The sequence below is a fragment of the Lissotriton vulgaris genome, chromosome 11, assembly GCF_964263255.1.
Source record: "Lissotriton vulgaris chromosome 11, aLisVul1.2, whole genome shotgun sequence".
NCBI classification, from domain to species: Eukaryota; Metazoa; Chordata; class Amphibia; order Caudata; family Salamandridae; genus Lissotriton; species Lissotriton vulgaris.
In genome coordinates this window covers 727,645,205-727,669,650 of record NC_141699.1, presented here as the reverse complement: position 1 = coordinate 727,669,650, position 24,446 = coordinate 727,645,205, and the positions used below count along the sequence as shown (strand labels likewise).

Genomic DNA, 24,446 nt, shown 5'->3' with positions numbered 1-24,446 from the left:
CGGTTGTTTCTGACGCAGAAAGCCTTCAGTCAGCTCCTTCTTCTGTGGCTTCTAAGCGTGGCAGTGTTCAGGAGTTACCATATCCTTTCCTGAAGAAAAGAAAGCTGGCTCTGACTGTGGCTGCAGTGCCACCTACTACTTCTGTGCCTGTTATAACTACGCCCACGAGATCTGGCTCTCAGGCGTCGTTTCCAGCTTCTATTAAAGTGGTTACACTTTTCACAGCGCGGTCGTCGACGGGCTCGTCGACGACCACTCCGACGACGAGATTGGCTGCTGTGGCTTCGTCTACAACTACAGTCACGACGACATCGGCGTCATCATCGTCGACGAGAATCTCGACGACGGCTCTCACGTCGACGAGAGCCTCTGTTTCTTCAATCTCGTCGACGATCCCTATCATATCGTCGACGAAGAAGCCATCGTCGATGAAGAACCCATCGTCGTCAATCCCATCGTCGACAAAGGCCTCGTCGACGAAGCTCCCGTCGACGAAGATTCCGTCGACGAAGATTCCGTCGACGAAGATTCCATCGACGAAGGCGCCGTCGACGGCCCAGACGACGTCTACTACATCGTGGACGACAGCATCATCGACGGGCTCGTCGATGAGCAAACCAGCGACAGTAGGGCCTAAGCCTTCTAGGTCCACGGAGGCGCCTATAGACTCACCGTCTACGGCGACTGCTTCAATATTGTCATCATCTACGCAGGGCTCTGCGTTGACAGCAACTTCCAGTTCTTCATCCTACGCCAACATGCCTTTGGTGCCCTTGGACACTTCAGTTTCTGCTGTACAGTCCTCATTCAATAAGGAGGAAGATTCCGCTTTCCACTTTCAATCCCCTGCTCTACAACCACCACTCCAGTTGTTCGTGTCTGACCATGAGACTGAGTCAGTTCCAGATGACACTGTTTATGGGGATGCCCGGAGTCCATCAGATTTAATCATTAAATGCCAGGACACTTCTTCTTCTGAAGAAGAAGAGGTTGAGCAGGTAGATCAGCACGAAGACCAATGCGTGCAAATCCCAATGACGTCTATTCCAATGACACTTTTCTCTAACCTCCAACACATGTTGGACGATTATAACAGACGTTTTCCACCTACCCCCCAGGGTACTCCTGTTCATGAATCTGCTGATGTAGCACTTTCGCATCAACCTCTACAAACACCTCCAAGACAGTCGGCTCCGTCAGTACATTTGAGTGCTCCTCTGTCTACTAATCCACTTACGGACACTGACTCAGAGCCAGAGAGAGAGGAAGGAGAGGTTTGTCACGATTCAGATGGTGAGCAGGATCCTTATTTGGCGGAATTTGATAATTATCGGGTTCAAACACCCTCGCCGCAACAGGGCACTTCAAGTGATTCACCTCCTGTGGACATCGCTAGTTTTCATAAGCTTATGGACAAGGCGGCGGACCGCTTCAAATTGTCAAGGGTCCAGCGTGATGAAGACTGTTTTCTGTATGATTTCAAAAATCAGCCTTATAAGCAGGTGCATACAATACCAATTATTGAATTTATTTGGAAGGAAGGGCAAAAGATTATGAAGGCTCCTAACTCCTTGCCGGCCCAGATACCTAGATTGGAGAAAAAGTACAAGGCTCCAACTGGCTCGCCTGCTTGTCTGCTCTCTCATCCAAAGCCAGACTCAGTGGTGACTCAGGCAGCACAACGTCGTGCACGTAATCCTACAGCGCCTGTCACTTCCCCTCCCGATAGAGAGGGTCGCCGATTGGATGCAATCGGAAAGAAATTTTCGTCCATGGCTTCAACTTCAGCCCGTGCTGCGAATGCTCTCGCAATTTTGGGTCGTTTCGACCAACAAATGTGGTCAGACATGTCCATCTTTCTTGCACAGCTTCCAGAGTCATCCAAAGCGGAAGCGCTCCAGGTCCTTCAAGATGGTCAAAGAGCTTCGGAGGAGATTATAGACTGTGCTGTGGATGTGGCGAATACTGCATTCCGTATCCTTGCCAGTGCGGCGGCGCTCCGACGCCAGGGATGGTTAAAATCTACTTCTTTCAGGCAAGAGGTCCAGTCAATGATAATTGACATGCCGTATGATGGCGAATCTATGTTCGGTTCCCAAATCGATGCTTCTTTGGAAACCATAAAGAAGGATACCGACACGGCGAAGTCGCTTGGATCCTTACAATTTAAGAAGCAGCCCTTTCGTGCAGCACGGGGGCGGGGCACCTCGTCCAATTTTACCAGAGGAGGACAGTCACAGTACCGCCAGTACAATCAAGGAAACCAACGGTACTCAAATCCACAATCTGCTCGTCAACAACAATCCAGACCCTATAGAGGGAAGTCCAATTATAGAGGTGCCAACAACACCAACAAACGACAATGACTTGCCAGTTCAACAGGATGTTGGAGGTCGAATCTCGCAGTTCTACTCTCAGTGGTCTCAAATAACATCGGACCAATGGGTGTTGGACATTGTGCGCAAGGGTCACGCCTTGGAATTCACAGAGTTTCCTCCTCCATCTCCGCCTTCGGGTCCGCCACCTCCCCATCTAGAAGAACTACAACATCAAGTTCAACTATTATTAACGAAGGGTGCAGTCGAAGTGGTTCCTGTATCACAGCGGGAGAAAGGCTTCTATTCGAGGTTCTTCCTCATTCTAAAGAAGACGGGGGAGTGGCGTCCCATTATGGATCTGAGGTATCTCAACCTCTTCCTGAAACAACAGTCCTTCCGCATGTTAACATTGTCAGAAGTCTTGCGGTTTCTCTGCAGCGGCGATTTTTTGACGACAATAGACCTGCAAGACGCCTATTTTCATGTACCAATCATTCCTCAACATCGAAAGTACTTGAGGTTCAAAGTAGGACACAATCACTATCAGTTCAAAGTCCTACCGTTTGGCCTCAGATCAGCTCCTCGTGTGTTCACGAAGGTTCTGGCTCCGGTCATGGCTTACCTGCGTCTTCAGGGAGTCCAAATATTTCCTTACCTGGACGATTGTCTTTTGAAATCCCAATCCGCAAGTCAGCTGCATCACGACACACGTTTGTGTCTCACCCTCTTCAATTCTCTAGGGTTGACCATCAATGTAAAGAAGTCACATTTCACACCTCTACGAAGCAGGACATTCCTCGGGGCTGTTATAGACACGGACGTGTCAAAAGCGTTCATCTCCACCGAGCGGAGACAGAAGATAGTTCATCTGGTCTCCACCATCAGATCAAGAAAGTCAGTTTCAGTGCGAATGTTAAAATCATTTCTGGGGATGGCATCATCTTGTATCGCACTGATCCCGAATTGCAGGTTACGTACCCGTCCTATTCAGGAGGAATTGGACCTACAATGGCGACAGGTGTCGGGGTCGTTCAACGACCAAGTGACAGTCACAGCTGGCATGAAGACCAGTCTACTCTGGTGGGAGCGACGGACCAATCTGAACCAAGGGGTCTCTTTCCTTACCCAGACTCCAGATCTGACATTGACCACGGATGCGTCCATGGACGGATGGGGAGCCCATCTCCTGGACCTTTCAATCAAAGGAAAGTGGACGGCGACTCAGAAAACCTGGCATATCAACAGGCTGGAATTGCTGGCGATCTTCCTAGCGCTGAAGGCCTTCTTACCAGTGGTGCACGGAGAATCGGTGCTGGTTCAAACAGACAACACCACCAGCATGCACTACATGAACAAACAGGGAGGCACAAAATCTCAGCCCCTGTCTTGTCTTGCCCAAAAGATTTGGGAATGGGCACTTCGTCACCACATTTCTTTGACAGCAGTCCATTTGCCGGGAGCGTCAAACATACTGGCAGATTCCCTGAGCAGGTCTGCGTCATCCACTCACGAATGGGAGTTACACCAGCCGACTCTGGACCTCGTGTTCCAACAATGGGGTCATCCCAAGATGGACCTCTTTGCAACGCCAGTGAATCGGAAATGCCAGACTTTCGCCAGTTGGCATCCACATCCGGAATCCAGCGGCAATGCCCTACTCATGGATTGGACCGGCCTATTTGCCTATGCGTTTCCACCACTCCCATTGGTGCCAAGAACGTTGTGGAAGATGCGCAGGCAACCCTGCCGCTTGATTTTAATCGCCCCACGTTGGCCCAGACAGGCGTGGTTTTCAGAACTCCTTCTAATGTCCCAATTCAAACCAATTCGCCTCCATCCACGTCCGGACCTTCTGACAATGGACGGCGGACAAGTTTGTCACCCAGACCCGTCAACGCTTCAATTGTGGGCATGGAACCTGAATTCATTGAATTTGCCTCTTTAAGTATACCTCAGGACTGTAGAGACATTCTAGCGTCAGCTAGAGCTCCATCAACAATCAAAACATATAGGTTAAAGTGGAAACGCTTCTGTCATTGGTGCGCAGCATCCAACGTACACCCTATAAGTTCCACTCCAGAACAACTGTTACCGTTCTTTTTAAGTCTTGCTCAGTCTGGTCTTTCACATGCCACATTGAGAGTCTTTTTGGCGGCCATCTCCCGCTACCGTCATGATGGCTCTACGTCTCTCTGTTCATCCAGAATCATCAGACAGTTCTTTAAAGGACTTTTCAGGAAGTTCCCTCCGTTAAGGCGCCCTCCTCCAGCTTGGCACCTCAACGTGGTGTTATCACAACTTATGAAACCTCCATTTGAGCCAATTCATCGTTCAAACCTCAAGTTTCTAACCTGGAAAGTGGCTTTGCTTTTGGCTTTGACTTCGTCTCGTCGTGTAAGTGACTTGCACGCTTTCACCATCAAACCTCCATATTTGCAGTTCAAACCTGATGGAGTGTCACTTCGTACCAATCCTTCTTTACTCCCAAAAGTACCTACTGACTTCCATTTGAACGAGCCAGTTTTCTTAAAGACTTTTTTCCCGGATCCTAAATCCCCTGCGGAACAGCGACTACATTCTTTAGACATCAAACGGTGTCTAAAATTCTACATTTCTAGGACAGCCCCTTTCCGTAAATCCAATCAGCTATTTATAGCATATGGACTACTGCGCAAAGGACACTCAGTGACTAAACAGACAATAACACGATGGCTCTCTTCAGCCATATCGTTTTGCCATCAGCAGGCTGGCAGGCCTTTACCTACTCCAGTGAGAGCACATTCTACGAGAGCGATGGCGTCGTCCATCGCATTGTTTGCCGGAGTGCCTCTACACCAGATTTGTCGTGCAGCGACATGGTCCAGCAGGCACACCTTTACCAGACATTATTGTTTGGAAGCTGTCAACGAAGCGGATACCGCAGTGGGGCAAGCAGTGCTTCGTCATCTTTTCAAATAAGGTGAGCCTCTTTCCCTCCTCCATTCTTGAGATTGCCTTGCTTTTATGCTATATATTGTTCTTCAATTGTTTGGAAATATTGCAATCTCAGCTCTAGGAGGTTACTGCTATCTATTCTATTCAAGCATGTGAATCTATGAAAGACACCCCTAATACTGGAGAAGAACAATTGTTACTTACCTGTAAACAGGTGGTCCTCCAGTATTCGTGTCTTTCATAGATTCACATGCGACCCACCCATCCTCCCCTCAGAGGCTCTTTTCTCCTCATGCGCTATTATTACTAGTGCTACGAAAATCTGAGGGCTTGAGCTTCTGAGGAGAAGGTTCTAGAGGGTGCTTGAGCCTGATTGGCTGCAGTTTGGACTAACATAATGACACTGATATGTTGCAAATGAGTTTTTTCTCTCTAATGCATTCCTATGTAGTAACCTTTGTAAAGGTTTTTCAGTACATATTTTATCAGTTTTACTACTTATATGATACTTTATATATTTATATATATATATATTTATTAGCATTATTGCTATTTTATTTACCGTGGGACTCCCACTTCGACGACGGGGAATATTCAAGCATGTGAATCTATGAAAGACACCAATACTGGAGAACCACCTGTTTACAGGTAAGTAACAATTGTTCCTCCTTCCTGTAGCGCTTCAAGAAGAGCCAAGCCATGGCATGCTCACTTGGTCTGTCCTAGCTAGCAAAGCAGTTCCAACATGAGAACACCCTTTACATCTGCTCCAAGGCACAACTGCCCCATAAGTGGCAACCTTTGCAGTTAACACAGATACTGCATCATCTGTACTACTCCTTTCGAGGCAGGGGTGCATCTAAGGGATGTAATCAGCATCATTAGCTGCTCCAGTCCCCACCATGTTCTGCGGGGCCTGCTGGCTCTGCTGCCTCAAATGTTTCCTGAATTCCCCATCCCACTCCACCATCTTCTGGTGGGTGGAGGGTCTCCCATTTATCTAGCAAATTTCAGGTGAGCATGGCAGATCACTAGGTGATCCAGCTCATTTAGAATGGCTAGGCCTCTCCCATATGGCCCCTCCCTCTGGATTGTCCTCCTTTAACATCTTGTGCCCCAAGACGTACCAGGGATACAGACCCATACTGGACCTTCACATCTTCAATTTATGTATTTGGCAGGTTCAATATGGTGTGCCTGAGACATGTTTTACGACCCTCAATGCATGAGATTAGGGGCCCTAGATCTCCAGGATGGTTACTTTAATGTTTCAATCCTTCCTGCTTACAGGCATTACCTGAGCTTTAACCTCATAGGAGCGTCGAACGTTCAGCGCCCAGTGCTGAACGTGCGAAGAACGAATGCTGGCCCGTCGGCCAACGGTCGTGCGCAGCACTGGCAAGGTAGTGCTCGCGACAACCGTTGGCCGACGGCAGCACTTAAGGGGTTAACACGGGGTCTCACTAACAGTTATGGGTTTGCTGCTTGCACTGATGACTGCCCTCTGGGTATTTACCATGGTGCTGACTGTGGTAGAGGCTTCATTCTGGAGGTACGGTGTTCCTGTATTTCTGTCCTTCGACAATTGGCATATGAAGACCAGGTCTCCCTAGCTTGTCATGATACATCTTCAGTGCACCATGACCTTGCTGCACAGCTTCTGCATCATGATTAATAGCAGTAGTCCCATTACGTCCACATGCAGACCTTCATAGGTGTGATGCTAGACGTGACTAGTGTATAGACTTTTCCTCCTCCTCAGAGGATTTACAGATATTTTGTATTTTATTTTGATGCTTCTTGCTGCTGACTCAGATTGCAGCCCTGCAAGTCTTACTTTTAGGTCTGATCGTATCATGCATCCAATTGGTGACACACTTTTTAGGGCTAATTAGGTCTTATCAGTGGTGCCTGAAGAAACATAGGCTTTTGCACCAGAGGAGCCTCTTGCCTCTGCTGCGGAGCTATGTTCCTGTCATCTTGGGTCTTTTCATGTGAATGTACCTCTGATACTGCTGGTTGGTTGTCTCTTCCATCTGCTGCAGCTGCAGGCTACTGTGGTTGCAGATGTCTTCTCATTAGGTTGGGGTGACCAACTGGACGATATCACAGCATAGTCCTGCGTCTAAGCTGGAGAAGCATCCACACATAAATAAGTTGGAGCTGCAGTGGTCCATCTTGCCTTGAAGGCCCTCCTCCCTGCCATCTCAAAGAACGCCATTCACGTTTTCTCAGACACAACAACCATCATCCATTATATCCACAGACAGGGTAAAGTGGAGTCTTGGACTGTGTGGGGGAGGCGATATGGCTGTGGAGGTGGGTCAAACAATTAGGCAAATTCCCAGGGGTGACCCAGCTTGCGGTCCCCCTCAAAATGAGAGTTGATGCTTTAAGCCATCTTTGAGTGGGAACTTCATCTTGAAGTGACATACATAATCTTCTCCATATCAGGATTTCCATGGAGCATCTCTTTGACATGGCCCATAACAGAAAGTGGCCTCTGTTTTGTGCCATACACTTTCCTCTGAAAAGTTTTCTAATGCTGCTTTCATGTTCAGTCCATCCCACATCTGCCTAAAGCCCTACAGAAGACAAGTGAATCGAACACCACTGATCCTGAACTCGCCAAACTGGGCGAGGGGCATTCAGTATATCAGTATGTTGCAACTGAGCCTCAGGTCCCTCTTTGTCTTTCACACTGAATATGTCTACCTTCGTAGAAGGATTGGTGAATCTTCCAATACCAATCCTCGGAAGCTATTGCTGCACATGTAGAGAGTGAAGGGTGACAGCAAGAGTCTTTCTGTTTGCTGCCAGATGTTGCGAATGTTATCTTGTCACCAGCATATCTCCAACAAAATTAATTTATGCAGACCGCCAGAAAAATGTTGTTGGGTATTTCAAGTTGGAAGACCTGGAACCTTTTCAGTCTTGCCTTTCCAACAATATCTACTTTTCACTTGCCTAACAGGGCCTGGCAATAACTTATGTAAAGGATCATTTGACTATATTTATCTATATTCCTGACAAGCCCTCCTTGTTTAGGTCACCACTAGAAGTGTATATTCTGAAAGGTCTACTTTACTTGTTCCCTGTGTTATTTCACAGTGGTGGTTAAATCTTGTGCTGACTTTCCTGATGGCATCCCCATTCAAGCTGATGCACAGTTGCCCAGTTTGCTTTTAACTCTAAAAAGTGTTTTTTCTTGTGCCACTAACTACAGACCTTCAGCAAAGTTCAAGCCCTCTTAGTCTGGTCCCCCGTCACAGTATTCTACCTGAACAAACTGGTTCTCCACAACTAGACTTTCTGCCTCCTAAAAGTGGTGTCTGCCTTTGACTTGGGCGCATCTACTGCTCTTACTTCTTCCTTCCACGCTTCCCATTAAGCATCACCTCTATAGATTGCATTCCAGGTATGGAGCTTCCTATTACATCAGCCGCATACATCACGACAAAATGGTTGATCAGTACTCTGATGTCTTTGCTGGCTCTAAAAAGGCAACAGTGATAACCAATGTGCACTAATTTGCATTTGGTTACTCTTTTCATAAAGATATCTTACACTTTGGTCTTTAAAGACTGTTATTTGTGCCCGATCCACAGTGCTGTGGCTGCTCCACTGCTCTTACCGGAGCCATTCCAGTTTTTTTGACATCTGCAGAGCAGCCACTTAGTCATCCTTGGAAACATGTGCAAAACATTATTTTTTTACAAACCCACGCACTAATGGGTACTTTGACTTCCTTGGTTGATCAGCATTATTTAAACCCATCAGCCACAGAGGTATCCTTCGGCTTTAAAAGTTACTTACCTTCACTAATGCTATTTCTAGTGGATACTATAACTTACCGCAGATTCTTCACCACCTTCCTTACTGCCCTAATGAATTAGTCTCATGGGGAACAAGATCCCAAGGTATGCAAACACATAATGTGCTGTTTTTGTCACTCTTGTTAAAGCTCTTTTGGCTCTTCTCAGCACACCTTGATGGAGTGTGGAAAAGTACCAGAAACTGATGCCAGCGTTCCTGTCAGCTTCTTATATGCCCTGATGTTGTAACAGACTGGGAAGGGAGGTTATGACAGTAACTATATGGCAACAACCAGCAATACTGGAGAGGTATAGCTCGGGAAAATATTTTCCGATCCAGTATGGAACCGGGAGGTGAGGAATCTGCAGGAGGGTATAGTATTCACAAACCCATTGTTACAGAAGGCTAAGTAACCCTTTACAGGAAATCCACCTGTCCACAGCTAGCGCACAAGAACCCTTTGTGCAGGTGTCTAAGTCAAGTAGTTCTTCAGGATGATCTATGTCTCATTATTATAGTTGTAGCTAGAGAGTTTTAATGTTTTGGTGATGTCAGTGGAATTTAAAGAGTAGAAGAACAATCGTAGAATCTCAATTGTTGATGAATGAAAAGCAGGCATGAGTTTATTTATGGACCTTCTTGGCGAAACAAAGAAATTCAGTTCAATGTAGCTTTTTGCATAGAGATACGCAATGGAGATATAAAATAGGGTGTAGGGGAAAGGGAGATCTGTTATTTTTATCTTTGTAGCTTGTCCTTAGCTTGTACCTAGAGTTATGAAAGTGGCTGAATTGCAATTGTGGCGGGTGCATAAACAGGTTAGGGGACTGATGATTGCACAAGTGGTAGACCTTGTGCGCCCCGAAATAATTAGTAAGATATTGTTTTTGCTCCTTGATTTAAGATGCATATTTTTTGTATGCAACCCTGTGCCGTAGTTTTGACACAGGAAACTGTATATGCCCTGGAGGCATGAGAGTCTGCTGCAAGCTGGTTATGACCCTACCTAATAACATCTACATCATCGTGGAGAGGCACCAGCGTGTCTGGAGAGATACTGCGTTCCAAGAATACGTCAGCCTGCTCAGAAACCCCAAATAATTTTGCCTAATCTCTGCTGATGACGGATAATAATCCAAACAAAACAGGTGATGGACCGAATGTGGATCAATGTCACACATTCACCCCAGTCAAAAGATCTGGGCCCAAATCCATCGTTTTTTTGCACTCCACACCACCCTGGGTTAGACAATGGCGATATGCAAATCAGCTCTGACCCTGTGCCCCATAGGAACAGTCCAGTCCGAACTACAAAAGCCATGTCCTTCCCAGAACGGAATCAAGCATCCGAGGACCGGACCGGTTTCGAGGTAACACCTCTCATCAGCCCGGCTAGCTTGACTCCAGTGGTGTGGAGTGCCTGGGACCCACGTCTGAGCATCCCCAGTGCACTTATGGCGGTATTGCAAACAAAACTTGTTGTTTTTGCAATTGCCGCCCTAAGTGCGCTGGGGATGCCCAGACGTGGGTCCCAGGCACTCCACACCACTTGGAGTCAAGCTAGCCGGGCTGATGAGAGGTGTTACCTCGAAACCGGTCCGGTCCTCGGATGCTTGATTCCGTTCTGGGAAGGACATGGCTTTTGTAGTTCGGACTGGACTGTTCCCATGGGGCAACAGGGTCAGAGCTGATTTGCATATCGCCATTGTCTAACCCAGGGTGGTGTGGAGTGCAAAATAACGATGGATTTAGGCCCAGATCTTTTGACTGGGGGAATGTGTGACATTGATCCACATTCGGTCCATCACTTGTTGTTTTTGCAATTGCCGCCCTAAGTGCGCTGGGGATGCCCAGACGTGGGTCCCAGGCACTCCACACCACTTGGAGTCAAGCTAGCCGGGCTGATGAGAGGTGTTACCTCGAAACCGGTCCGGTCCTCGGATGCTTGATTCCGTTCTGGGAAGGACATGGCTTTTGTAGTTCGGACTGGACTGTTCCCATGGGGCAACAGGGTCAGAGCTGATTTGCATATCGCCATTGTCTAACCCAGGGTGGTGTGGAGTGCAAAATAACGATGGATTTAGGCCCAGATCTTTTGACTGGGGGAATGTGTGACATTGATCCACATTCGGTCCATCACTTGTTGTTTTTAGGATAATAATCCAGAAACACGTGTCTAGAGATGGCCAGCACTAATCTGCACCCACCTGTTGAAACAGTCAAAACTTTCCAGGTGTACTCACTTGTCGATCTGAACTGCATCTACCATGATGCCCAGGGGAGACTCTGCTGGGAGGTGAAGCAGTGTGCTCCGACACCAGTTTCTCTCTACATCAATGTAGGGTCAAGGAGTGCTTGGAACATTTGAGAACTTCATCTGGTTGTGACCCTGCACTGCCCCATGGCCAGTGTCACCCTTCCATAAGCTATAGAGGTTTTCACTTTCATCTGTGGTCTTGTGGTGACTCCCATTCGCAGTGACTGGTTACCCTGATTCCAGGGCCACTAGAACCATTTTTCTACCACATACAGTTCCAGTAATATTGCACATTAAAGGTATGCTTGGTTCACAGCTCTAAACTGGAACCCTCCTATTTGTCAAAATCCAAGCTTTATCGTAGAGATATGAGCTCTTAAGTGTCAGTGCCTCTGGGCAGTCTACTAATGTTGCTCAATCCATTCACAAACTAGTAGGTTTCCTCTTGAAACATTAACTTTTATGATTAGTTGTAGATATAACTGGTTCCTCTTCGATTTGCTCCTGTTGCTCCTGCCACTAACCACCAAATTTGCTATGGCCATATTAAATTGGACAATAGAAACTCTGGAATTGTGGGACCAGATTGGTTTGTCGACCTGAAACCATCATTTGAGCTGACATCATTTGAATCTATGACCACAGAGGAGCTAGAGCAAATGACAGACTTACCATTAAACACATCTGCTCTCTAAACATCTTACAAATGCAGCTAGACTTGTATATCTAGTAGCTTAAATGATTGTCTCAACCTAAGAGTTATGTTCAGGACCCATGAGTTAGAAACAGTATTTTTTGTATTGTAGAGAGATATGCAGCAGTGATTTATGTGTGGACCCTTAAGTTTATGATGGTCCTTTTGGCATAAAAATGTAAATCCCTGTTGGAGGTAGGTTTTCATTCCGGCTGATTCCAAACAGAAAGCAGAGTGACATTTAAACTAATTCTCTCTTTGTCTCTCTCATCACCATCCATTGTTGTCTTTTGTGAAGCTCTTTTAAAAAAATATACAGAGATTAAAATACTTTCATGGAGGCTAGGAGGCAAGATGGCCGACGCAGCCGAGTCCGAGTGAGACATGACACAGTGCTCTCCGCGATTCCTCTCCCCCCGCTTCCCCCTTCTTGTGGGCACAGTGATTCATCGCGACCTGGGCAGCTTCGGAAATTCACAAAAGACTGAATTCTGATCGCGAGGTAAAAAAACTTCCGACCCAGCTAAGAACGACATCTTTACAACCGGAGCACGGGGGCCAGGGTCCTGCATGTTGTGCTTTCTTTTTTTATTGCCTCATCACGGACGCCGACCTCACCTTGCTTCAGTGGGGCTCTCCTGCGGTGCTGCCAGGAGCTCGGCGTTCAGCCTGCGGCGTCTGGAGAGGTTGCGGCTGCGGCTGCTTCAGGGCGGAGAAGCAGCGGAGGCGATCGAGAGCAGCATCCGGTCTGCTGAGCCCCGGAGTGGAGTCTGAGCCAGGCCAGGATGGGCCCAAAACACGCCGGCTCTAGTGCGCGCACTAGAGGCCCAAAGACTCGTGCAGCAGTGGCTGCGGGGACATCCCCAGCAGCCTCACAGGCTCCGCAGGTGCAAAGAGCCACCAACTTACCACGGATTCCCTCAGAGCAGGGGAACCCGCCTACGGATGGACTTGGAGCAAGAGCTGGGGAGACTTCAATAAATGCCCCAAAGGTACATCTAGATATTGACCCAGCCCTTGTAATAAGTGATCCTCACGATTTAAAGGAGGCAGTAATTCCAGAGATTTAAAAAAGAAATTACTGTTAAACCTAAGCAGGACTGTGTTCTTTTCTTACCACCTCTTACAAACCACAGTGAAACAATTAGTGCTACGTCTGCCGCTCCATGAAAAGCTCCTAGCTCTGGGGAAATTCCCCCCTCCCAGGTGATTATGGTTCAAGACCCAGATCCTGCCATACTGGTTCCATCTTCACACCAGCCTTCTATTCTTGATAATGTACTGGAGAATCAGAACCCCTCAGCAGAAATGGTGATTGAGGTCGACTCTTGTGGCTCAGGGGGGACATTTTATTCAATGTCAGATGTCTCTGTGGGCTCAGAGGGGGAGAGTTTGGACCTTGACTGGGCAGACGACAGAAGTCTAACTAGTTCAGCACCTCCGTAGGAGGAGAAGAACAGTCTACTATCAATAGGTGGACGAATCACGGTTCGCAAACCACACAAACCGTCTTGGTTGCATAGCACAGTATCACCCCACGCAATAAGCAATGATGGCTCACCACTTCTGGAACTTGCGACAGTAAATGAAAGTGGTGGCTCTAACAGCAATAGAGCGAGAAGGGGCCCTAGCCTTGAAGACTCGGATAACCCTATTACCCTCACAGCTGTATATCAGGCTATTATGTCACATCGCGAGGAGACAAAGGTAGAAAGCTTGCGAGTCCAGGAAGCAGTTGGCAAGCTCCAGAACACGGTGCGCCGCATGGTAAAAACATGTAATGACCTATCCACCAGAGTTGGAGAGGTTGAAGGAAGGCTTGGAGAAGCTGAAGGCAGAATCTCCTCAATGGAAGATGACCTCAGGGCTCAGAAGACCGACGTCTCAGCCCTGAACTCTAATCGTGATGATATTAACTGGAAACTTATTGACATCGAAAATAGGTCAAGGAGAAATAACCTCCGCATACTTGGAATCCCTGAAGGGCTCAAAGGGAAAGATATTCGTCAATTTGTGATTGAACTCTGTACCGAAGCATTCCCAGAGTTAATTGATTGGAAATGGGAGCGAGAGCTTCAAAGAGTACATAGATTCCCTTTTCATACACGTGGGGGGGAGGGGGGGGGGGGGGGGTGGGGGGAGGGGTAGAGGACCTGAACCTAAACCAAGAGCGATCCTTATTTGTTTGAGTAGTTTTGCACTCAGAGAGCACCATTATGATTTAGCAAGGCCTGATCGAAAGTGAAGAGCCAAGGGCTGTGACTTCTTTGTGCACCCTGACTTTTGTCAGGCAACTGTACAAACAAGGTGGCATCTGCGCCAACTTATCAAGCAAAAGGGACCCAAGCTTTCCTATTAAATCCTGCAAAGCTTAAGGTTATATTTAAAGAGAAAACCTTGTTCTTTACTTCCGAAATAGCAGCCAAAGATTTTTGAGCTCGCTGTCAGTGAAATATGGTTTAGTGGTATCACTGTAGTCCTCTTTTTTTCTCTCTTTTTTTCATTGAGCACGTTCCTGGGGGGGGGGGGGGGGGGAGCACGCACTCCTCTTTCTCCATATCACCAATAGGGACTAGACAGTCTCTGTGCCTCAATTGGGTGGGTTTGGGGGAGATGGGGTGGGGAATAGTAGCAGCAGGGAGGGGAGGGTGGGGGTGTTGTGGGGCTAGGGACGGTAGGAACACAGCATTGGGGTCGGTTGTTTCTAGTACTAATAAGAAATGCTATAATAAATGTCTTTCTGCATATGCATACGCATTCTGCTTTAATAATTGTTTAACAATAATGTGTAGTATCAACAGGTGTGGACAGGGAAAATATATGGCTCTCTCAAATATGGTAAAACAATTCTTCTGTGCTGATGGCTAAGTTTTCTATCTGCACATGGAATATTTGTGGCCTAAACGATAGGAAAAAAAGGGGAATTGCAGCTCAGGTCCTGAGAACAATAGGTGCACAATTGATTTGCCTACAAGAAACCCATATTGCCTGGAATAATAGGGCCTGGCGGAAAGACCTGGGTTTTGAACTTGTGTGCTCTACACGTCAAGGAACAACCACAAGAGGGGTGGCTATCCTGAAGAAACATGGATGGGGTGAATGTAAACGGGCTAAAGTGGATCAGTACGGTCGTTGGGTGATCATTGAGTTAAAGATTGACAACTTCATAACCACCATATGTTCAGTATATGGCCCCAACTCAGATGATCCCAATATACTAAATGACCTGAGTATTGAACTTGCATCTTGGCCGTCCCACTTAATCTTTTGTGGGGACCTCAATTTGCCTACCCGTGGAGATGTGGACCTCCGTACCACTACCTCCTATGAGGGAAAAAAGAACAAGACCTTTAGAGCGACTAAGGGTCTTCTTAATGATTTTGGATTAGTCGATGTGTGGTGGTTAAAAAGATCTTCCGATCCTGGGTACACATTCTTTTCTGCCCCTCATCAGAAACATATGCGGCTTGACTCTTTTTTCTCACCTGTAGGATTACTGACAAATGCTAGTATCAATACGTTTCTGAAAGTAATATCTGATCATAACCTGTTAATCCTGGAATTACAAATAGAAGCCCCGCAGAAAGTGTCTAGAAAATCTTGGACTTTTGAACGTCAGTTATTACTTGATTCTGCCTATCAGGAACAAATGGATAAGTGGATTCCAGAGTTTTTCAAATTTAATGTTGGATCTGCCTCAGTAAATATGGTCTGGGACGCTTTTAAAGCTGGGTTGCGGGGAGAGACTTTAAGGTATTCTGTTAATAAACAGCGCAGATTCTCGAAACTAAACTTACTACAGCATTTAACTGCTCCCAGGGGTATGATCAAATAATGACTGACGTGGCTGTTCAAAAGATGAAAGTATGTCAGATATTTGCCGCTAAATTAGCATCTCAGATTGCTGTAAACCGTTCGGAACTGTATGAGATGGGGGAGAACTCAGGTTGTTTACTGGCTAAGAGAGTAAGGCAGAGGGAGGTAGCTAGTAGGGTTGATGCAATTCAGGACGAGATGGGGCAAATCCTCACAGAGTCTGTGAAAATATTGGAGACCTTTAAAAAAATGTATACCTAGCTTTATTTAAATGAGGATAACACTGTGGAGAATACTGAAATAGAGGAGAAAGTTTCTGAATTCTTGGGAGAAATAGAGTTCCCGACATTAACTCTTGATCAAAAAGAGGAACTAGAGGCAGATGTTACTTATGAGGAGGTAGAGGCGGCAATCTGTAGTCAACCCTATAAAGGAGGCAGGCTTGCTTATAAATGCTAGGTCATTGGTCCGAAATAACGTGGCCTTTAACGACTTTGTCTCGCAAAGGAAACCCCCTTGGGTTTTTATAACCGAAACCTGGGGTTCGGACTCCTCAGGCCCTGATCTGGTGGAGGCAGTCTCTGAGGGCTATACCCTTACAAGGATCGACAGGACTGGTCACAGGGGTGGTGGGTTGGGAATTCTATTTCGAGACACTTTTGTCTGCTGCACTGAGCCTCTTTCTTCTATCTCTGATAACTTTGAGGCAATGTATTTCTCTATTAATTTCACCCCCTCAGCCTCTTTCTCAGGCTTTCTCTGTTATAAACCCCCTGGCCCTAGACTCACTTTTTCTCAAAACATTCTTAAACTCCTAGAGCCTTTTATTGATAAGCCCAATCTAAGCATCTTGGGCGATTGCAATTTCCATCTAGAGGCTGCAGATGTTAAAGATACGACGGTTCTAGTGGAAGGGCTAGCCGCATGCGGCTTGGTTCAAATGGTTGACGGCCCCACGCATTCTGCCGGCCATACGCTGGATGGCATTTTTTCTAATGATGCCAACTAACGACTGGAACACCTATTGCTCTGTCTTGGTCTGACCATTGGGCAGTGCCCTTTCATCTTAATGTTAATCCTAGGCTACCTAATCAAACCAAGAGCAATCTATGGGAGGTCAGAAGGAACTACAGAGAGATCAAGGATAGTACTCTCGCACCTTTTATGAATGCATTCAGTTCTCTCTCGCTGTCAGATCCCAATACAGCAGCACTAGGCCTGTCTAATGCCTTATCCAACGCAATAGACACCCTAGCCCCGGTAAAACCGCACTACTCAGCCCGGAAAAGCCCCTAGGGGCCCTGGTACTCTGACCGTCTTAGGCTTCTACGCCAGAAGTGTAGAAAACAGGAGAGGTTCTGGCACGCCCATCCCGACCCAGTGGGAAAAGCCCTACACATATCACTGTTGAGGGATTACAAAAAGGCTATAGTCGTGGAAAAAAGGAGTTACTTTACAAACCTTACTGCCTCCCTAAAGTCATCTTGAGATTTGTTTAAAATAATTGCTACACTATCTGCACCGAAAGTGGAAGACCCCATTATCGAGACGCAAGAGCTCTGCGATGATATAGCAAGCTCTTTCCATTCAAAGATTGTCGACATTCACAACTCCCTCGAAGCCCGTAACTTGGAGTTGGATGCCAATTTGGCACCTCCTTCCCTCTCGCTCTCCCCCCCCCAAGTTGAGGCTGTCAAAGTCAACCCCAAACTGCGTTTTACCGGTTTCCCTCTTCTAACTCTGGAAGATCTTAACCGTCTTCTTGACGACACCAAGTCATGCTCACCCTTGGACGCCTGCCCTTTGAAAATTCTAAAGACGTGTAGAGAAGTTGTTCTCCCACCCCTACAAGAGGTAATGAACCTGGCTATTAGGGAGGGGACCTTTCCTCTTTCTTGGAAAACTGCTGTCGTCAAACCCCTGCTCAAAAAGGCCTCCCTTGACCCGAGAGTCTTAAAAAACTATTGTCCAATCTCTTTGCTTCCAGCCCCTGCAAAGATACTTGAGGCTCACCTCAATCGCAATCTCTCCTCCTTTATGGAGAGCTCTAACCTTCTGGACATCTCTCAACACGGGTTCCGTGCCGCACACAGCACTGAGTCTGCCCTCACTGTTGTGATTAACAACATCCGCTCTGAGGATGATAGGGGACCCTCTACTCTGCTGGTGTTGTTAGATCTCACAGCAGCTTTTGACACCCTGTCCCCGTCAATCCTGATCTCCATGCTCGAAGGGATTGGGGTAGAGGGCACCGCTCTCAGTCTACTCTCCTCTTTCCTACACCACAGAGAACAGAGAGTCAAGATGGGCAACTTCCTCTCGGCATCTCAGTCAGTGCAATGTGGGGTACCGCAGGGCTCCTCGTTGAGTCCCTTTCTATTTAACATCTATGTTACCCCACTTGCTAAGGTGGTGAGATCCTTTGGATTTGAGGTGCTATTGTATGCTGATGACACCCAGATCATGGTCTCCATCACTCAGTTGGAAAGCGATTCAGCCCTCAATTTCAGAGCATGCATGGAGGCAGTTTCTCAGTGGATGGTTCGAAATTCCTTAAAGTTAAACGGGGAAAAGACGGAGGTTATGATTTTTGGAGGAAATCAGGATCTGTGGTCTGAGGATTGGTGGCCGGCCTCCTTGGGAGACTGCCCTCATCCTACCCTCTCCGCTAGGAACCTCAGAGTACTGATTGACTTGGCCCTATCTTTCGAACCCAGGTCAACAGAACGGTGTCCACCTGTTGTGCCATCATAAGAACTCTGAGGAAGATTGCCCCGTACCTGTCTCCTGCAATTCGGAGACAAGTAACAGTTGCCTTGGTCTCATCCAGGCTCGATTACTATAACGCCCTTTACAGTGGCATCAACAAGAGGTCCATCCATCGCTTGCAGATGGTGCAAAATGCTGCAGCCAGGATGTTCTTGGACCTTCCTAGACTGGCCTCAGTAACTCAGGCCAGAAAGAATCTCCATTTGCTCCCAATACACTCCAGGATCTCCTTCAAACTTCTCTGCATGGCTCATAGAGCTGTATATGGCTCAGGCTCAGAGGGCGTTAGGTCCCTTCTGTGTGTCTACACCCCCAGAAGAACTCTCCGCTCAGCCTTCAAGAATCTGCTTTCAGTACCTAGATTTGTGAGGGCAAGGTGGGGAGGTAGAGCCTTTTCCACCTTGGCCCCCCAAACTCTGGAACTCCCTCCCTTCGGAACTTTCCAGCCAATCTTCTTTGGTGCTCTTTCGTAAACTTCTGAAGACCTGGCTTTTCTCTCAGGCGTATTAGCTGACCTGCATTTGGCATTTTGAGACTATCTGCCTGTCTGTCTTTTTGAGCCTTGATGCCCTTTTTGAGCTAAGTTGCGCATTACAAATCCCTTTTCATTCATTTTCATTCATTCATTCATTCATTCATTCAATCTTATCCCTCGCAGTGGGAAAGGCGGTGGGACCAGATGGGATCCCACTTGAATTTTTTAGAACCTTCTCAGTGATAGTAAAGAACAATTGTTGAAAATCTGCCAGAATGCACAAAAGGGATTGGCCCCAAGGTCTTGGGGTGAGTCGACAATAACCGCTTTTCTAAAAAAAGATAAACCTCCTCTCTTACCAGCTTCATACAGACCAATATCACTAATCAATGCAGACAGTAACATTTTCTCAAAAATATTAGCCACTCGCCTGTCTGGGGTTATTGCATCTCTTGTTTCTCCATTACAACATGGGTTCATACCCAGCCGTGATACGGCCGACCATGTGCGCCGTGTGATAGCATTGATGGACTGGGCAGAAGCCTCTAAGACTCCCATCGGAATCACCCTGTTGGATGCCGAGAAGGCATTCGACAGGTTGTCTTGGTCTATCTTTTGGGAGACCCTACGGTTGAAGGGCCTAGGTCCGAATATGCTTTCAGCAATAAAATCTCTTTATAAGTAACTGACCGCGTGTATAAGATTGGTGGGGAGCGAGTCAGAGCCCTTCATAATTAGCCGTGGTACGAGGCAAGGGTGCCCGAGTTCACCCTTACTTTTTGCGTTATATATAGATTTTTTTTTTTACCAAATCAACACACTCTATACATATTAAACCAGTCATAGCGGGTAGAACCGAATACAGAGCCCTAGCTTATGCAGATGACATTGTCATTCTTACCACCGATTTGTCTTCTGCCTTACCTGCAACTGAAAATCTTGCATTACAGTTTGGGCTCTTTTCCGGCTACCAGCTAAACTTAACCAAAACACAGATTATTTGTGTTGGTGGCAACCCTCCAGATGGCATTCTTGTCGTTCCGGAAGCGACATACTTGGGAATAAAATTATGTTCGCCAACCAATAACATTCCCGAAATCAATATGATGCCGGAATTAGGTACAGTAAAATAATCACCTTCATGTATCTTTACACGGAAGATCAAATGTGTTGAAGATGCTCGTGCTCCCCAAATTTCTCTATCTATTTAGATCCATCCCACTTGAATTCTCACCAGAGTGTTTTAAAAAGCTTGAGAGCATCAGCACTAGGTTTCTATGGGGCTACAAAAGGCAGGGGAGAGCACATAAATAGATGATACTTCCAAGATCTAGTGGGGGGTGGGGGATTCCGCATTTTCTGTTTTATTATTGGGCCGCAGCTTTGCAATTTATGTCCCCTCTTGTTATCGGTGAGACGGTTACCCCTTTGTTTTGCCATACCCCTTCAATCTACACATTCGGGCTGGGAGAAGAGGCAAATAGCAGCTTTGTTAAATTTTTGGAACCCAGCAATTTCAAAAAGAATAAGTTTAAAATTTACAAGGCCGTCTATACGGTCTGGGGGCAGGTAAAGCGATATCTCGGGCTTCCCAAAATAAACGCTCATGTCCCCTTTGAAGCCGCAGACATACTCCCTTGTATTTTTCTTGATCAAATCACTGCTAAATGGTGGCAGATGGGGCTTAATCGTTTAGGCGAGATATGTTCAGAGGGACAAATCCTTTCTTTTACAGATTTACAATCACAATATAAGCTATCAAAGCATGATTTTTTTAAACATTTGCAAATTCACAGTTTTTTACTTCATTGGATCCTGATGTCTCGAATAAGCTTAGAAAATTTCCGTTAATAGAGGCGTTGGAGAAAAGGATGCCTATTGGTATCTTATACAATGATTTGATAAAACTACTACCAGATGATCTCCAGCAACGTCAAGGAAAATGAGCTACAAAGATAAATATAGACGGGTCTGAGCTGAATACTTCCATAGCCCTGGCAAATGAGGTTTTGTTGACTGAAAGGATGCGCGCACAGCATTATATGGCAATCTATGATCTATATTACAGCCAGAGTAAAATCTCCAAATGGTGCACAGGAGGCGGAACCAAATGCAGCAGGTGTAGTCTCTTTGCTGCAGATGCAGTGCATATGTTTTTCTCATGTCCCAAATTGGCGGATTTTCTTTTGTCTATCTCATCTTTCCTTTCAGTAATATTACGATCACCAATTCATATTACAGGAGAGTTGGTAATGTTAGGAGTCAGATCAGAATCAGACATGCATTTAAGATCCAAATCTAAGACTGCATTACTTTTCATTGATATGGCTATCCTTCGTGCTTGTATTACAAAGGATTGGATTTCTCCCGAACCTCCTATATTTACTACTTGGAGGGCTAGGCTGTTATCAATTGACAATATGGAATTTGCAATCTACAAGACCAAAGGCAACAGGAAGAGATTAAGGGGGGCGAAAATCTGGTCCCCAATTACAGAGTGGATTTAATAGATTGTGAAATAATATGGAGTCCTTTTTATTATAAATGTCTTGCCTCTCTTCTTCCTTAGTCCATGGTCGATTGTCTTATTCTTTATATGTCCTGTTTTTCAAGCACTTATGTAGTATGTATTTAAGTTACTTTGTTAATTTGTATCTGGTGTTTATTACATTCTTGCATTACTGTGATTGTGTCTCTACTCGCCCACTGATATGTTCCCGGTGTTTGAAAATGTCTGTTTGTTCTTTCTTTTCTTGCATAACATTTTTTAAATAAAAAATAAATAAAGAGATTAAAATACTTTGAATAGATTTGGTGGTTTTCAAGAATGTTGTTTACTCCTACTGGGACCTCTGAGACTCTTTCAACTCTCTGTCTTGCCAATAACCCTGTCAACATCAAGGTAATTGTTTCTCAGACTCACAATCTACCCAGTCTCATTGACTCAGATGGTTCTGTACTTTTTGTTTGGCAGTAGCTTCCAGCAGGTAGGAGGACAGACTGCCGAACCCAGCTCTTGTGTATTCACGTGATTAAAGGGGCAGAGGTGTTGCGAGTGAGGCAGGCTGTTGTATATGTTTTAGGAACATGCCTGGTTCAAGAAATACCTACCCTTTCCATAGAATATTCCCAATACATTCTCAGGTCTACAGAATTCTCTTCTTTTGCAAACTCCTACCAAAGATGAGACAACCCGTTTGATCTAAAATACACTGGACGTGTAATAGCTCTGGAGGAAACATCTCTTAAAGAGTTTGCAAAAAGGATGAAAAGCAAAGCATTGCATTAGAATGATATTTCAAGTTGCTTTAGAGTTCTATGGGCCTACTTTGTTCCATAGATAGCCCTTACAGTGTAAGCAATATAAGTTTGAGGGTCTTGACTCGGCTCCAGAAGGTGGCCGTAACATCTGTTTTTTCTTTTGTGTTTTTTCATTTGTACGTAAAGCCTATTCCTTCTAAAAGCGATAGTTCTGATTGAACATTGAGTTTATTAGTGTGGTATTATGTATCTAACGTCTGAGCCCACTATCACCTCCTCGAGTAGGCCTCGACCTCCGGACCTAGCTAGAAGCAGGAAAGTCTAGTGTGTAAAGTAAGAAACTTGAGTAAGCTGGAGAGCATGAGTACATAAGTAGTAAATGACAGTACACATCATACCCAGTAGCTTAGGACACATATCCTAGTGCTTCATATATCTGTGTTTCCTTATTTGAGGCATGACTGATATGCTTGCTTGCCTTAGTGCTTGTCCGCATGAGTGGAGGACGCAAGAATGTCTGTACGAGTTCATGCTTGGGGCTTGTGTTAACAATACTTATGTCTCCTTGGCTGCAGGGTGGCTGCACTTCATGTGAGGGTCGTAATGATGCCAATGATTATATTCATATTCGCTCAGCTATGAAGATCCTTTTGTTTTCCGAATCTGAACAATGGGAGATAAGCCAACTGCTGGCATCCATCCTGCACTTAGGAAATGTGAAATTTAAAGGTAAAGGCAAATGTACTTCCTATCTTTTTGCCATTTTGTCTCTGATATTTCTATGTCACTGCTATTATTATGTTGCATTGCAATTGCATTATTATATTGCTAACTACCACTGATGGTCCTTCAAGGCCCTTTATGGTGGGTGGCACGCTGCTCCAGTACCCAAAGTTAGTATTTAATCGAGTGGTTAATGGTTATTTTAGTTATTGTCTATTATGTGTTATTGGGATTAGTTTTGTGCACTTAAGGAACCATTCCATGCATGTATTTCAGTTTCTTTATGGTAGATCAAAATATTAGGAGGTAGGAGTGATAGTTAGAGGAGGGATACAAACCCAAGCCAGTGGTTGGTTTAGTGAATGGAATAGACTAGAGGAGATTAGCTGTTGTTCGGTTGCAGGGATCTGTTTTCAAAGAAGGAGCGGCTGTAATCTTGAAAAAAAGGTGGGCCAATTTTCAGAAATAACATAAGAGACCTAGGCAGGCAGCCAAGCGCCTTAAAGTATGCCATACCCAGAGAGAGTAATGCATGCAGAGGATGGGAACAAGGAGAGAGACGTCCGATAGAAAGGAATGAGAGAGAATACTCATTAGGTTGAAGTCATAATCAATTTTTCATGCAGGGTTTTAGGAGGGTGTTTTTTGAGACGGCGTGCAATCTGAGGATGTAAAACTATAGAAAGAAAGTAAGAGACATTATTTGCATGTGAGATGGCATATTGTACTGCAGCATTTGATTAGCACCTACTAAGCTTACGTGGGGCACCCGAGCTCCCATCCACGTGGATAGCTTGGTATATCGAGGTTTGTAAAATTATACAGACAAATACCTGTCCCACGCTGAAAACATAAATGTAACTCTGCATAAGTCACTTACTAGACATGTAATAGTGAGATTTAAAACACAAAAGATTGCTGGATAACAAAAGATGTGGGGTGAGCTATTTTCTGCTATATATCCTTAAGAAAAGGAACAGATAGCAGGTGGTCGCCATGCATATAATCATCGTCTCCTTCACTAAGGGAAAATATATTATCAGCCACATCACAAATGAAGGACTCAATGGATTTATCCACAGGTGCCTTCGCAAGGGCCTCTTAGTCACCAAAAAGCACAGGATGCGAAACAATACAGGCAATGGAAATTTTCTCCATCAATTGCATACTGTAAAAAATGTTTTAGGGAAATTATTGTATGATTCATTGTATGAAAATTAGAAAAATAAATATTGTTAATACTTCTGGCCTGCCACAAGAAACCAGCAGAAGATGTTTCCAACCTGGAAACACTCCTCACAACACAAGCCTATTTACTGGAAATCTGCCTCATGTTTGTTTAGATGTACGTTTATTCTATCTGAATGATTAAACCATTAACTA

The 24,446-nt window shown here is 45.6% G+C and overlaps 1 protein-coding gene across 1 annotated transcript in view; it reads left to right on the top strand.

The window, feature by feature from the left end:
• LOC147683395 (unconventional myosin-VIIb-like) overlaps nucleotides 1-24,446 on the top strand; it is a 1,214,266-nt gene that overhangs the window by 298,504 nt on the left and 891,316 nt on the right. The window contains exon 9 of the mRNA XM_086943813.1: nucleotides 22,916-23,069. Within this exon, the coding sequence (XP_086799939.1) occupies nucleotides 22,916-23,069 (154 nt within the window). The remainder of the gene's footprint in view (nucleotides 1-22,915; nucleotides 23,070-24,446) is intronic.